Source organism: Centruroides sculpturatus, unplaced genomic scaffold, assembly GCF_000671375.1.
Source record: "Centruroides sculpturatus isolate CEXI.00-Female unplaced genomic scaffold, Cexi_2.0 scaffold2982, whole genome shotgun sequence".
NCBI lineage: Eukaryota > Metazoa > Arthropoda > Arachnida > Scorpiones > Buthidae > Centruroides > Centruroides sculpturatus.
In genome coordinates, this window is record NW_019387261.1 from 1,062 (window position 1) to 13,562 (window position 12,501).

Here is a 12,501-nt window from a genome sequence, read left to right on the forward strand (position 1 = left end):
TATATCACAAGTACCGAGTGCACTCTAGCACCTGAAACTACATGAATTCTCTTCAACACCCTTGGCTCGAATTTTGCACATGAATGCTACAAACTCTGCACCAAAGAATCCCAGAATTTTCGGCTTTGCGAAAACACACAAACCAGGATACAACATTCGGCCTGTCATAGAGAAATGCAGTTCTCTCACATTTCTTATTGAAAAAAAAAAACTTGTTAACTTCATTCGTTTCAAAGAAAACGTCCGCCCATATACTATCACTAATGCCCTGCAACTAATAGAGAAATTCAATGATATTGATCTCAAGAACAACGAATATATGACGGTCATGGACTTTGATTCGTTATATCCATCTATAAAACTACCACCGTGTTTCTGTGCCCTAAGNAATTTTAATTTAAGTTTTATTTCATTAATGTTCTTTTTACTTTATTATTTAACTAATAAAAATCGTTAAAGACGATCGAAAACGTTTTTACGATATTAAATTATTTGCTGGAATATTTTAAAAGGTGATAATTTTGCTTGACTTTTTCATACTTATTATATATTACTGTACATTTAAAATCATCATTTCATTTATAAACTTTGTTATTACATATCATTATTATTAAAATAAAAAATAAATAAATTTTAAAATAATGAAATGTTATATTATATTTTAGAAATGTAAACTAAATATTTCAAATTATATGAATTATTTCTTAATAGTACGTTCAACAAACTTTTTACGAATTATCTTAAAAATTTTAATAAATTAATAAGAATTTAAAAATGAATATTAGAGTGACAGAATTTTATAGTTATTTACATACTTGTAATGTATTTTTATATAATAAAAGTTGTTTTTTAAATTACTATATATGTATTTGCTTGCCTTGATTATTTAAACTGCGAATAAGAAACCAATAAATTTGTTTTATGGTCCAGAAAGTCGTTTTATGGAGAAAATAAACGTTTCCTTGAACAATACAATAAAACGCAATTGCAGTAACAAATAATGAAGCAAAAATACAGATCCACACCTGCAAAATATATAATGAAAACAAATTAGTATAAATGAGCACTTATTTATCGTGTCAATGTTCACAATGATGACCTGAAACTTTTATTATTTTGAAATTATTTAATTTAATTTTTATGCTTACCACCTGAAATTACTTGTGTTTGGCCTCTATATATCAACAGTTTTTTTTCAAAAAAAAATTTTTGTATTGAAGTAATATAACTTTTAGTACAAACCGGAAGTTTTTATATGCTTATTGGAGAGAGCATATTATTTAAACATGATATACATAATAGCTTAAGTTGTAAGTAAAAATTGCATTGCTCATTAATTAATATTATAAATGTTTTAAAAATTTTTGTATTTTGTACATTTTATTCTTCGTAGATGATATGAATTTTTATTCTATTTTATTTTTTTTCACAAAATCTTTGTGGATTCGGCCAGAACTATAATAGGGATATGGGTAAAAAATGACGACTCCAGACATTTTTGAGAGAATTCACCAACTGGAACATCTTCGTTCAAACGAATTTTCGTTTCTTTCATGCAAGGATGCATTTTGGAAAACGTAATTTTATCAAAAGTAAATAATATAACATAATATTACTCACTTCAAATGAAAATGGCCTGATTATCGTCGTTAGTTTTGACAGTTGTTTGGGTCCAGAAACAACAAATAAAATTTTGGTAGTACCAACAGAAGCTGTAAATTTCACTACTTGAAATCTTTCGTAAGTCGCATAGATCGAGTTTACACTAACATCAGCTTCCTTATAAATATAAATAAAATATTGTAAACTGAATTGTAATTTCAAAAATTCAATTTTATTGTTATCCATACTTCTTTTTGTATTCTTCCAATCACGCCATTCCACGTGCCGTTGTCTAATTTAATTCCAAATACTTTCTCAACAGGTTCAATAATTACATATCTATGTAAAATATTTTATAAATATTTATAATATCATGTATCTATGTGAAATAAATTTACTTACCGAGCATTTTTCAAATTTTGAATGACTAAACTTAAAAATTTAAAATCGATACCATCAAAGACTACAGTGTTATTAATTTTCTTTACTTTTAAATAAGACGAAAGCTAAATATATTAAAAAATAGAAATTAGAAATATTTTGTAATAACAATTTTGAAAATAAATTAAACATTTAACTTACAGGTACTCCAGTGATTTTTATTTTATTCACTTTTCTACTGAGTGCATTTTCCATGATTTGTTCTATAAGAAATAATACTAATTGAATGCTTATCTTATTACAGTCGACCCCCTATAACACTTTTGATAATTCTGTGTTATATGAATTCCATGTTGTACGAGTCACTTAGATTTTACAAATACGTGTGCCGGGCTGTGAACACGTATTTGTAAAATGTAAGTGACTTGTACAACATGGAATTCATATAACACAGAATTATCAACAGTGTTATTGGGTGGTCGACTGTATATATGTGTATACAGTCGACCCCCCTATAACACGGTAGATACGTTCCGAGTTTTATGAATCCAGCTTCTAGGAGTCCAGCCAATCACAGCCCGGCACGTATGCCGTTTACAGACTACGGCTGTATGAAAGGTTTCTTCCATAAAATTAATTAATCGATTCTAGACTAATTCGACTCAACATTTCCAAAATACGTATAATTTTTTTTTTGGAAATAATCCATATAAACTATGCTATAAACAAAAAATTGTAGGATTACTTACCGAGTGTGCACCGTCTCACTACGCCGTTGCTGAAGCTTGTTTTCGTCGTGAAGCTTGTCATCGAATTGCGCTCGCGTGCTTCCTAATAAATTATTTTTTTGTGAAAAATTTTTTGAACTTTGAANATACGGTCTCTGTGTGAGTCTTTGCGTCCAGCAAACCGCGACCCCCATACGGAAAAGGCTTTCTCGTGTCATCCTGACAGATCACGGGTAAAGCGAGGGTCGTAACCTTTTTCACCCCCTTAAGGGCTCACATCACTACAGTGGTGTCTCCAACCCCACACTGGTGTCTCCAACCACACACAAGGGCTCCTAGAACCCACACTTTAAAAAACCTTTATATTATTAATTAATATGAGAGGCAAAAAGTATAATGTGTAAAATAAAAATGTTTTATAGAAAATACCGTAAATGTTAATACGAGTAAAATCTTCGCTAAGTCTAACACTACTGGAGATAGACACCTTTGTCCCTTAATGACGTTTCAATTAAAGTAACCTATAATTTTTTTCTCGTTGTTGTATTTTCGATGTTTATTGTTAATTATCGTAAAATTAAAATCATAAACTATCTTTGGCGCAGTTACTAGCACATATCGTAAAAATCTATCTTATATACATTATATATTATTATTAAAAAATCTAGTTTTGCAAATAAATTTTTTTTTATAATTTGCAATGTTATTAATNAAAAGAAAGAAGCAAACAAGTCCCAAGGAACCAGAAAATAACGGTGTAAATACATATTGTATATATTGTCATGAAGAATATGGCATTACTCAGGAGGAGTGGATTATGTGCTATAAATGTAAACTGTGGGCTCATGTTGACTGCACAGATGTAGAAAATGAGTATGCTCAATTCATTTGTGACAAGTGTAGAAAATAAGTAAATAAACAACATTCTAAAGCAATGTAAAAGCATATTTTCATTTATTATCTGTTTGATTTTTTTGTAATTAATTTTTGTTTGCATTTTTTTATATTTATATATATCTTTGAAGTTGCATTTCGTTGTAATAATATTAAATATATTTTTGAGCTTGTATTTCTTTGTTTTAATAGTGAATTCCAACGTATATATTGTAAAAAACATAAACTTATATACCTGCCTATCTTGCCCCATTAGTGTTGCCGAACTTGTCCCTGGTATAGGGGCAACTTCGGCAATTTTTCTCTTCTTGTAAAGTTGTAATTATTTTAATTATTTTTATTTCCAAACTGATTTTAACCAGTTCTATAGTAAGGTAACATTCCAATAGACAATATTCAAAGCTTTTTTTTTCAGTTTACAGTAGTATTTATTACACAAAATTTAAGTAAAGCTTAACATGCCGATCTTGCCCCGGTCTCCCCTACCCTTAATTACACAAAATACACAAAGTACTACCAAACTTAAAAAATTCACCAAAAATATACCTGTTACTAAACGAACATAAATAATTACGATGTACTAAATAATAAGGGTAAATTTTTAAAATATTTTGAAAGCATAATACAACTCAGTATTTACATCACAAAACAAAAATATAAACTATTATTTACATACATTACATAGCTATTTACAAATGTCACAGAAAAACACAACATTTACTCAATACAGTTTCCTGTTTATTTTGATGTGTAACCTCATCATTGAACCTCATATGTAAAATGAACTAAGAGAATCATTGAACCTTTTTGAGAAAAAGAAAAACATAGCTTAATCCGTTCGACCGTGGAATAAGCTTTGCTGGATGCTGTCCTGTATGAAACATCTGTATGAAATGTCTGTCAGTTGGCTTTTATCTTTTCGAAATGTCAAATTAAATCACGAAATTACATACTTCAGTTCGACGTATTAATTAAACAGATCGTGAAACTCCCGAATGGTGTTTTAATTTATCTGCCAACCAACAAAAGCGCTAAATGCGAAGCTAACCTTTGATTGTTTTTTGTTTTGCAAACAGATTACTCTGATACACACTCACGCAATACAATGAAGTAAAAAATATTTGTCAGCAGTCTTTTCTTTTCAATAAATGAAATTGTGTAAGTTGGCCTATCTGACGTCGGATCGACTGGAATGTTTCAGACACTACCTTTTGACACTACTTTTCTGTGATTAGAGTTATGTTTTATGTATTATTTTTATTAATTATAATTCCTATTTCGTATTGCGCATCGTAATTTCAATAATAGGATTCATTAATATATTAAAATTAATCATACTGTTAAATCAGTTTAATTTCTATTTCTATTTAATTTCTATTACAATATATATGTGTAATTGTAAACACATATATATTGTTATTAATTAATTACTTGATGTAATTCAAACGATGACCTTTGTGAGGCCGGGACCACACCCCCCCCTCGGACGGAAACCGGCTGTCGAGCTAAAGTCAATATATCGGTGACTTATTACGTAAATAGGACCGGTGTGACCAAGGAACGGGGTGCGAGACGATTTAATTGTCGCATTCCAGCCCTAATTGACAGATTCACGGTCGTCAATCGTGAGAACGATCGAGGGATCGACCGTCGGGGAAACTTTGGACGGTCACCTTACATCGAGTTCAAAGCAGGTCCTACTGACACTCCTGTGGAGGGGGCGGTGGCTGAGACAGCTTCCTCCTCTCCGGGACCGAAAAATAGACATTAGGTGACAATTTACGAGACCGTCATCCGGGAGAGGGCTTGACCCGACTCCGGAGGAGAACGGCCCGGACGGGGGTCATCTCGGCGACCCCTCGGCCCGAATCGCGTCCCTGGCAACAGACCCGGGACCAATAGAAGGCAGAGGGACCAACATTCGGACCAACCAAAACCTCGGGATTTCGGGTGAGGAAAGATTATAAAAGCCCGAGGTCCCAAGGACACGGAGAGGTTGGGAGTTTGAGAAACTGTGAGGAACTTCGACAGTCCCCGAGGACGGATCAACTCCGAGATTTTTCCGAAGAAGAGGACTAAGGATTCCAGCTCCAGGGAATAGCGAAACTTCCCGAGACCTCCACGGCGGGTGAGGAGACGAACTTTCTCCTCCCGGGATTTTTGGTGTGTGTGACGAACCTCGAACCTACGGACAACAAGTACAACCAAGGACAATTCGACGAACTGTCTTGGACGGACGCCTATCGAAGGTCCGAGAAGTGTAACGCATTGTAAGCATGTTTTCTAATCCAAATAAACGCGTTGAATTGGTAAATACGGTCTCTGTGTGAGTCTTTGCGTCCAGCAAACCGCGACCCCCATACGGAAAAGGTTTTCTCGTGTCATCCTGACAGATCACGGGTAAAGAGAGGGTCGTAACCTTTCACCTTTAGGGCTCCTTCCTAAAACCCCATACCTTACTAAAAATATTCCGAATAATTTAACAGCCATAACGCCTTCATATTTAGCACAGTGAAAATTTTCTTCACATACCGGAGTGGGGGATATGTTGGCTATGAGCTGAATAAATCTCTGCCAATTTTCTGGATGATGAGTAATTTTGGACGACAATCCAAATTTGTGAAGGCATTCCAGATGAGCGTAATCTGCTGGATTTTCCATCATTTCCTGCAGTACACCAATAAAAACATTAAATTATACATTTATTCTTATGTTATGGTTTTTTATTGTAAATACCTGAATGTGGCAGTTTATAACGTGTTCACTACGACCTATGTACGCCATTAGTCGGTTTTCTATTTCTGGTATAACTGGAGGTTTCCACAGAGGAGGTTTGCTGTCTGCATGATGCCACACGTAAATGAATCCGTTCTGTTCGATGGTTTCCCAACTTTTTATTTTAGCCATTTCTGGAACTAAATTTAAATACATTTTTACTGTGTGTTTGTTTAATACTATTCGAAAATAACAATATATTTTTTCAGCATTAAAAGAATATAAGTTTATGGTGCATTGGTTCCATGGCAAAGTGTATAGTAAAATCGATTAATTCGTTTAATGATACTCACGTGTAAATCGCACTACAATTTCACAGTAATATTTCAAACTGTCTATCTCTGTCGATCGCAAAGGTAAAAAGGAAAATAATTATACAATAAAAAGAGATTGATTAAGAGTTTAAAAATCTAAAAGCATTTCATAATTTAATACAAAAACCGTCGACAAAACTTTGCTTAGTACACGTCTAACGGCAATGCCATCAGCAGCAGAAAACGACACACACAATTAAAACTTTTAATGTAAATTGCACATAGCATATCAAGCATTTTCTATTTGAATATTCTTACTTAGTATGTCAATACAACGCAGGGCCTCACCGAGGAATGCTAAACAGCTGTACACCAATAAAGTAATATCTAGTTACTCATCTCAGATACCAGACTAGCCTTTTATCGTAAATCCTACCTAAATCATGTATTTAGCATATGTGTGACGCACTTCTAGCGTTATTCATTATCGTTTAAAAGATAAATGCCTAGTTAATTTATACGATATAATTTATCACTTGTGGTGTAACCTGGCGTAAATTAATCACCCCGCAGCAACAATATAATTGCAGTGCATAAATTCAACGTGTGACAGTTGCAGGTAGCAGTTGAATTTGTGCCTCTTTTTATGTATTTGTTTAGATATTTCATGTATTTGTCTATGTTGTAGTAGTTTTCTCATATACGTATGCCTAAATTTGAAAAAAAAGATCAGTTCGACCTCGACTGTGCTATCGCTTTTAGTTAAGCAACTCCTTATATTGAGAATTGTCTCGTACATTATTGTGTTGGTTTAGTTATAAAATGCTTGCGGAAACTACGTGCTTATTATCTTGTTTCCCGTGTAGTTCAATTAATCATTTTCGCAATGTATTCCATGCGTAAAAGACATGATCATAATGCGATGCAATTTACTGTTTCATTAACTTTAATAGCGATGTTGACAATGTCCAATGCTATGTGATTTGTCATATTAAAACGTTACATGTCATTTCGATCTCGGAATTCTGACGCAAAACAACTGCCTTAATTACAACGATAATTTCGTTCAAGACATTAATTTATTTAATTCTAATTATCGTAGTAAAACTATTGCACCATATTCATATTTTCTTGCAATGCGAAGAAACTCAATTACGTGCAAAAATAAGAATAGACGTATTAAATAAACATATTTTAATAGTTCTCACTTTTCGGCGTAAGGTAATTTCACGCAAGTACCATCTTGTCCAGTAAATCGCCATCCGTGAAAAGGATATTCGATGCAATCCTCGTGAACTTTGCCATCAGTTCCTAAATTAGCGCCCAAATAAGGGCAATAAGCATTTAAAACAAAACACGTTGCTGTTTTTCCACGAAATACAACAAATTTCTGACCTGTAAAATAATTAAAATTATTTCTAATCATAAAACTTTTTAAATCTATTAGAATCTTATTTTTCTGAGTGTACGTAACGTGACATTATTCAGAATAAGTAATAGCCTATTGTTAATCGTCATAGACTAATGTAATGTTTTAATATCTTACCTAGAACAGTAACAGGTTTGCACTTCCCAACAGGTAGATCTCTGGATTCCAACAAAGGTATCCATCCATTTTGATACGCGGGAGAATATCGTTTCGATCTTCTTAATATATTTGTTTTTTTTAATAACTGCATTCGTTTTGTACGTAATTTCCTCTCATTCGCTCTTCCTTCGTTATAACGATTATCTGTCAAATCCTGCATCAATAAACATTACTGATTAAATGTAAATAATATTTTGAAATTAAATCTCTCTCGATGTTTACTTACAACAACATCGTTAACGGTTGAAAACGAAAAGTAGACAATGAAGATAAAAACAAAAATTAAAATCAGCAGATACAATTTATTTATAATCGTTGTACTAATGAATTGAAACAAGTCCAGAATCCAGGAAAATTTTCATAATTTCTCTGCTATACTCTCGTATACAAAGCTGAACATTTTTTGTATTGTAATCTTAAATATAGCTGAAATAAAAAATTCAATTATATTGTTTAATAATTTTTTAACATTCTATATCTTTCATACTGTACTTTTATTGTGTACTAATTAATATCTACAGTTAAGCATCTTTAATGCGAACATTTTATGTGTTTTGTACGTATGAGATACGTGTTTGAACGTATTTATATGTTCTAAGCGTGTGAGAAATACGTTTAAAACACATAAAACACATGAGATATAAGTTTACAATAAACGTATTTCGTCTAATTTTTGAAATTTTGTCATGTTTTAGGTTTTTTTTTTGTTATCGGGTAAGAAATCTTTTTTTCTGTATAACATTTCTTATATAAACTATAATAAACGACTATATTCGCGTTGCATTAAGCTATATAAAGTTTGTCACCCGAAATTTATATAAAATAAATACAATAAAGCCTTCTACTTACCATAATTTAATAAGACAAAATAATAGGCATTCATAAATTAGTTACAAAAGTCAGTTCATGTACTTTGTGCTGACTGTAAAATGTTTATAAAGACTAACGCCTTTAATAAACTTTACACTTAATAATCTAATAAAAATATTTAAGGAATTATAAGCTAAGACGTAGTGATAGGTATTTTATATATCGATAATGTTGTTTTTTTATATCTATAAAATGTTTTGTCTAAGCAATGCCTAGATTTATATCGGCAGAGCAAATTTATATTTTTATATGTAGTAAAAATTGTGATATTTAAAATTTAGTTGAGTGATTTTACTATCCATTATCTAATATAAAAGAGAATAAGTATGGCGATCGGACATAAAATTATCTTTAAAGATGTTTACATTTTTGGGCTCAGAAAACCTGAAAATGTAGAAAACTAGAATATAATTCGAAATATTAGAGAGGTTGCTGCCGAAATTTTCAACGGAAAACGTGTACATCAAACGTTCAGCGCCACCTTCCACTAAGCTTAGAAGTTTGACAATGGCGTGTGAAATGTCGAGCATGATTATTATGTCCACTGACGTTCCAAACAGCATTGTCAAACTTCTAGGTTTACAGGAAGGCGGCGCTAAACGTCTGACGTACACGTTGTTCCGTTTAAAATTTCGGCAGCAACCTCTCTGGTTTCTGTATGAATAGATGTTAATGTGTCCATGTGCGTGTAGAGGACGATTTTGTTGACCAAATTTGAAAGCTTTGCCGTTTGTCGAAATTTTATGAAATTTCTCGGGGATGATTGGTTTGTTGGCTAGTGTTTTCGGGCCACATAAACCAAGCTGTGTTATGTCAAGTAGTTCTTTTGTTTATATATATAACACAAAATAACAACAAAAAAAATTAACAACTGTATAAACCGATAAAATTATTGAAAAACAAAAAATATATATATACATAAAAGTAAAAGGTGAATAAATAATTCGATCTCTTTATGCATATTAATGACTTTCAGAAAGTCTAGTAAGTTGTCAAAATTTGGCCTTCAGCCTAAAACCTTTGTAATTTTCAAAACACTATATGCATCGTCTCGAAGGCAAAGCAATCGCATAGTATGTGGTTTACATTTAGAGAGCAGTTACAATGCTGGCATACTGGCTGGTCATCACCCTTCAGAATATATTGATGAATCAGTGGAGTATGTTTAATTTCCAGACGAGTAAGAATAACCTCAGATTTCCTATCATACTGTTTATTATACGTCCAATTATTTATCAAAGGTTTGATCTTGTGTAGTTTATTGTGGACTTGTGTGTTTCACACATTTTTTATCTATCTGCTAATCGTTTTTTAACAACAAGCTTCAAATTGCATCCTGCGATAAACATTACATGCTGTGATGGACTCGCTGATTTCGCAGCTGCGTCAGCTTCTTTATTTCTATCATACCTATATGGCCTGGGACCCAACAAAATTTTACAAAAGAATTAGTTGCTAAGCATAGCAAATCAGTTTACGAATTTTAATTACTATAGAGAAAAAACTGGGTTCACACGAAATCAAAGTTTGAAGTTCACTATATCTGAGTCAATGTAAATCATATAGCAACGATGGCATTTTCTGATTTCATACTTTAAGGCTAGGTAAATAGCCTTCAGCTCTGCAGCAAAATAGAAGAATTCGGCGCGATTTGTTTTGCCACGATGTCATTCCTGCAGACAAAAGCTAAAGCCAACGTAGTCTTCGATTTTGATCTATCAGTATAAATAGGAATTAAATTCTTGTCACAGTGTTGAATTTCTGCAAAGCGCTGTCTGTAGATGTAATCTGGGGTACCTTAGTAAAGTGCTTTAATCTAAAATGGACATTCATGACAGACAGAGATATGAGAAAAGCTCAAGGTTATACAGGGTGTTTATAAATGAATAAATGAATGGTGCAATTTTAAAAATTAATAATAAATCTATATATTACTTTATATGGGCAAACCTAACAGCATAAGCAGCGGCAAATGTCCAAGTTCTTTATGCATTTATCAAAATCGTTCAATATGTGCACCTATGGTCACACGACACACANGTAAAAATTATATTGGAGCCAAAAAACCACATTTTTACGCCATTTCCGTAAAATACATAAACACTTACATCCTTAGAAGGCCAGTCTAAATCATGTATTAACAGCTACACATCGTTGTCCTATTGATGAAATTGAAGTTTAATATAGACAAATGAAAAAACATCTCACATAGAGAAACGAACTCTAAGGAAAGACACAGCACTAAATCCATTGATGACTGAAAAATCTACAAATGTTTAGATTCAGCAAGAGAAAACTCACAATTTTACGCTTAAATCATACAAACTCTACCAAAATTAAAAAGTAAAATTCGTCATGTAATGCACAGTTTACGAAAACCAAAAGGGGTTACATAATAGTGGGGTTCAAGTACCAGGCCTGGACTTTCCAAATAAAAAAAAACAATGATTTTGACAATAACACAATAACTAACAATAAATATAAAGTTTAATTTTATTGACAAAAAAGAAGACAATAATGGGTTAATTGACCCCAACAGAAAGATAACTAATTGAATAATTGAAAAGTAGTAACAAAACCAATAATCAACAAAACTTATTTCCACCTCAAAAGGATTCTATAGCAAAAAGATACACTTTCCTCTAATTTATCACCGACGTCACTACTACCGTGGTCACCTGAAGCTACCTACCTCTGTCGTGGATGTGCCTTTTATTCTACCTCGAGTGCAGCTCCGCACTGTCTTAATTTACATAAGCTGTCGTTACAGGATCAGACACTGATGCAAACTCAGTTTGCTTTTTTTTTTCATGGTCACTGGTGCTTAGGAGTTTGTCCTAAACAAAAAACAACTCCGAAAAAAAAAATAATTAAATAAAAATAACGCCTCAAAACATAAAATTACGATCGGACATTGACTCCTTTACAGTCATTTCATTAATATTTTCTAAACTGAATTTCGTAACTTAGAAACTATTTATTTTAATCGAATTTGGAATTTTGAGCGTTTGTAGCAATTATATAATCATAGCATTAAATCAACAAAATAATGTTATAATAATTACCCTCGTGATCATTGTTACTCGGTGATACATTATGTTTTCGATGATATCTCTCCATTTGGTACACACTTGCCTGCATAAATCTAATTCTCCATCTTTCAAGTATTGAAATATATGAATTATTATTTCTGGCAATTCTGTGATTAAAGTGCAGTCACGTGGCGATATTGCACCTGTTTCCGTTGTTTTTTCAAGTGTGGTTTCTGCCATTTTGGACATTCTCTGTAAAGAAAAAAATGATTTATTAACTTACAAGGACAGTGTTAGACGTTCAGGTTTCCGATTCGAATTGTAAGTTGGTTAACGTGTAACACTAAACACAAACAGCTCCTTGTCCAGCTAATAAG

At 32.4% G+C, this 12,501-nt stretch overlaps 2 protein-coding genes across 2 annotated transcripts; both read right to left on the reverse strand.

Annotated features, from left to right (window-relative positions):
* Nucleotides 1–1,620: 1,620 nt before the first annotated feature.
* On the reverse strand, nucleotides 1,621–6,512 carry LOC111616323 (the record flags this gene model as incomplete). Its single annotated transcript, XM_023357747.1, has 4 exons — nucleotides 6,342–6,512; nucleotides 6,061–6,272; nucleotides 1,851–1,941; nucleotides 1,621–1,779 (listed from the first exon to the last, which is right to left on the reverse strand). Coding segments are annotated over exons 1-4 (633 nt in total), but the record flags the coding sequence as incomplete, so codon positions are not given.
* A 1,326-nt stretch (nucleotides 6,513–7,838) lies between these two features.
* Nucleotides 7,839–12,376, reverse strand: LOC111616322 (cholesterol 7-desaturase-like; the record flags this gene model as incomplete). The annotated part of the gene is made up of 3 exons (XM_023357746.1): nucleotides 7,839–8,029; nucleotides 8,181–8,376; nucleotides 12,158–12,376. Coding segments are annotated over 3 exons (606 nt in total), but the record flags the coding sequence as incomplete, so codon positions are not given.
* Nucleotides 12,377–12,501: the final 125 nt, after the last annotated feature.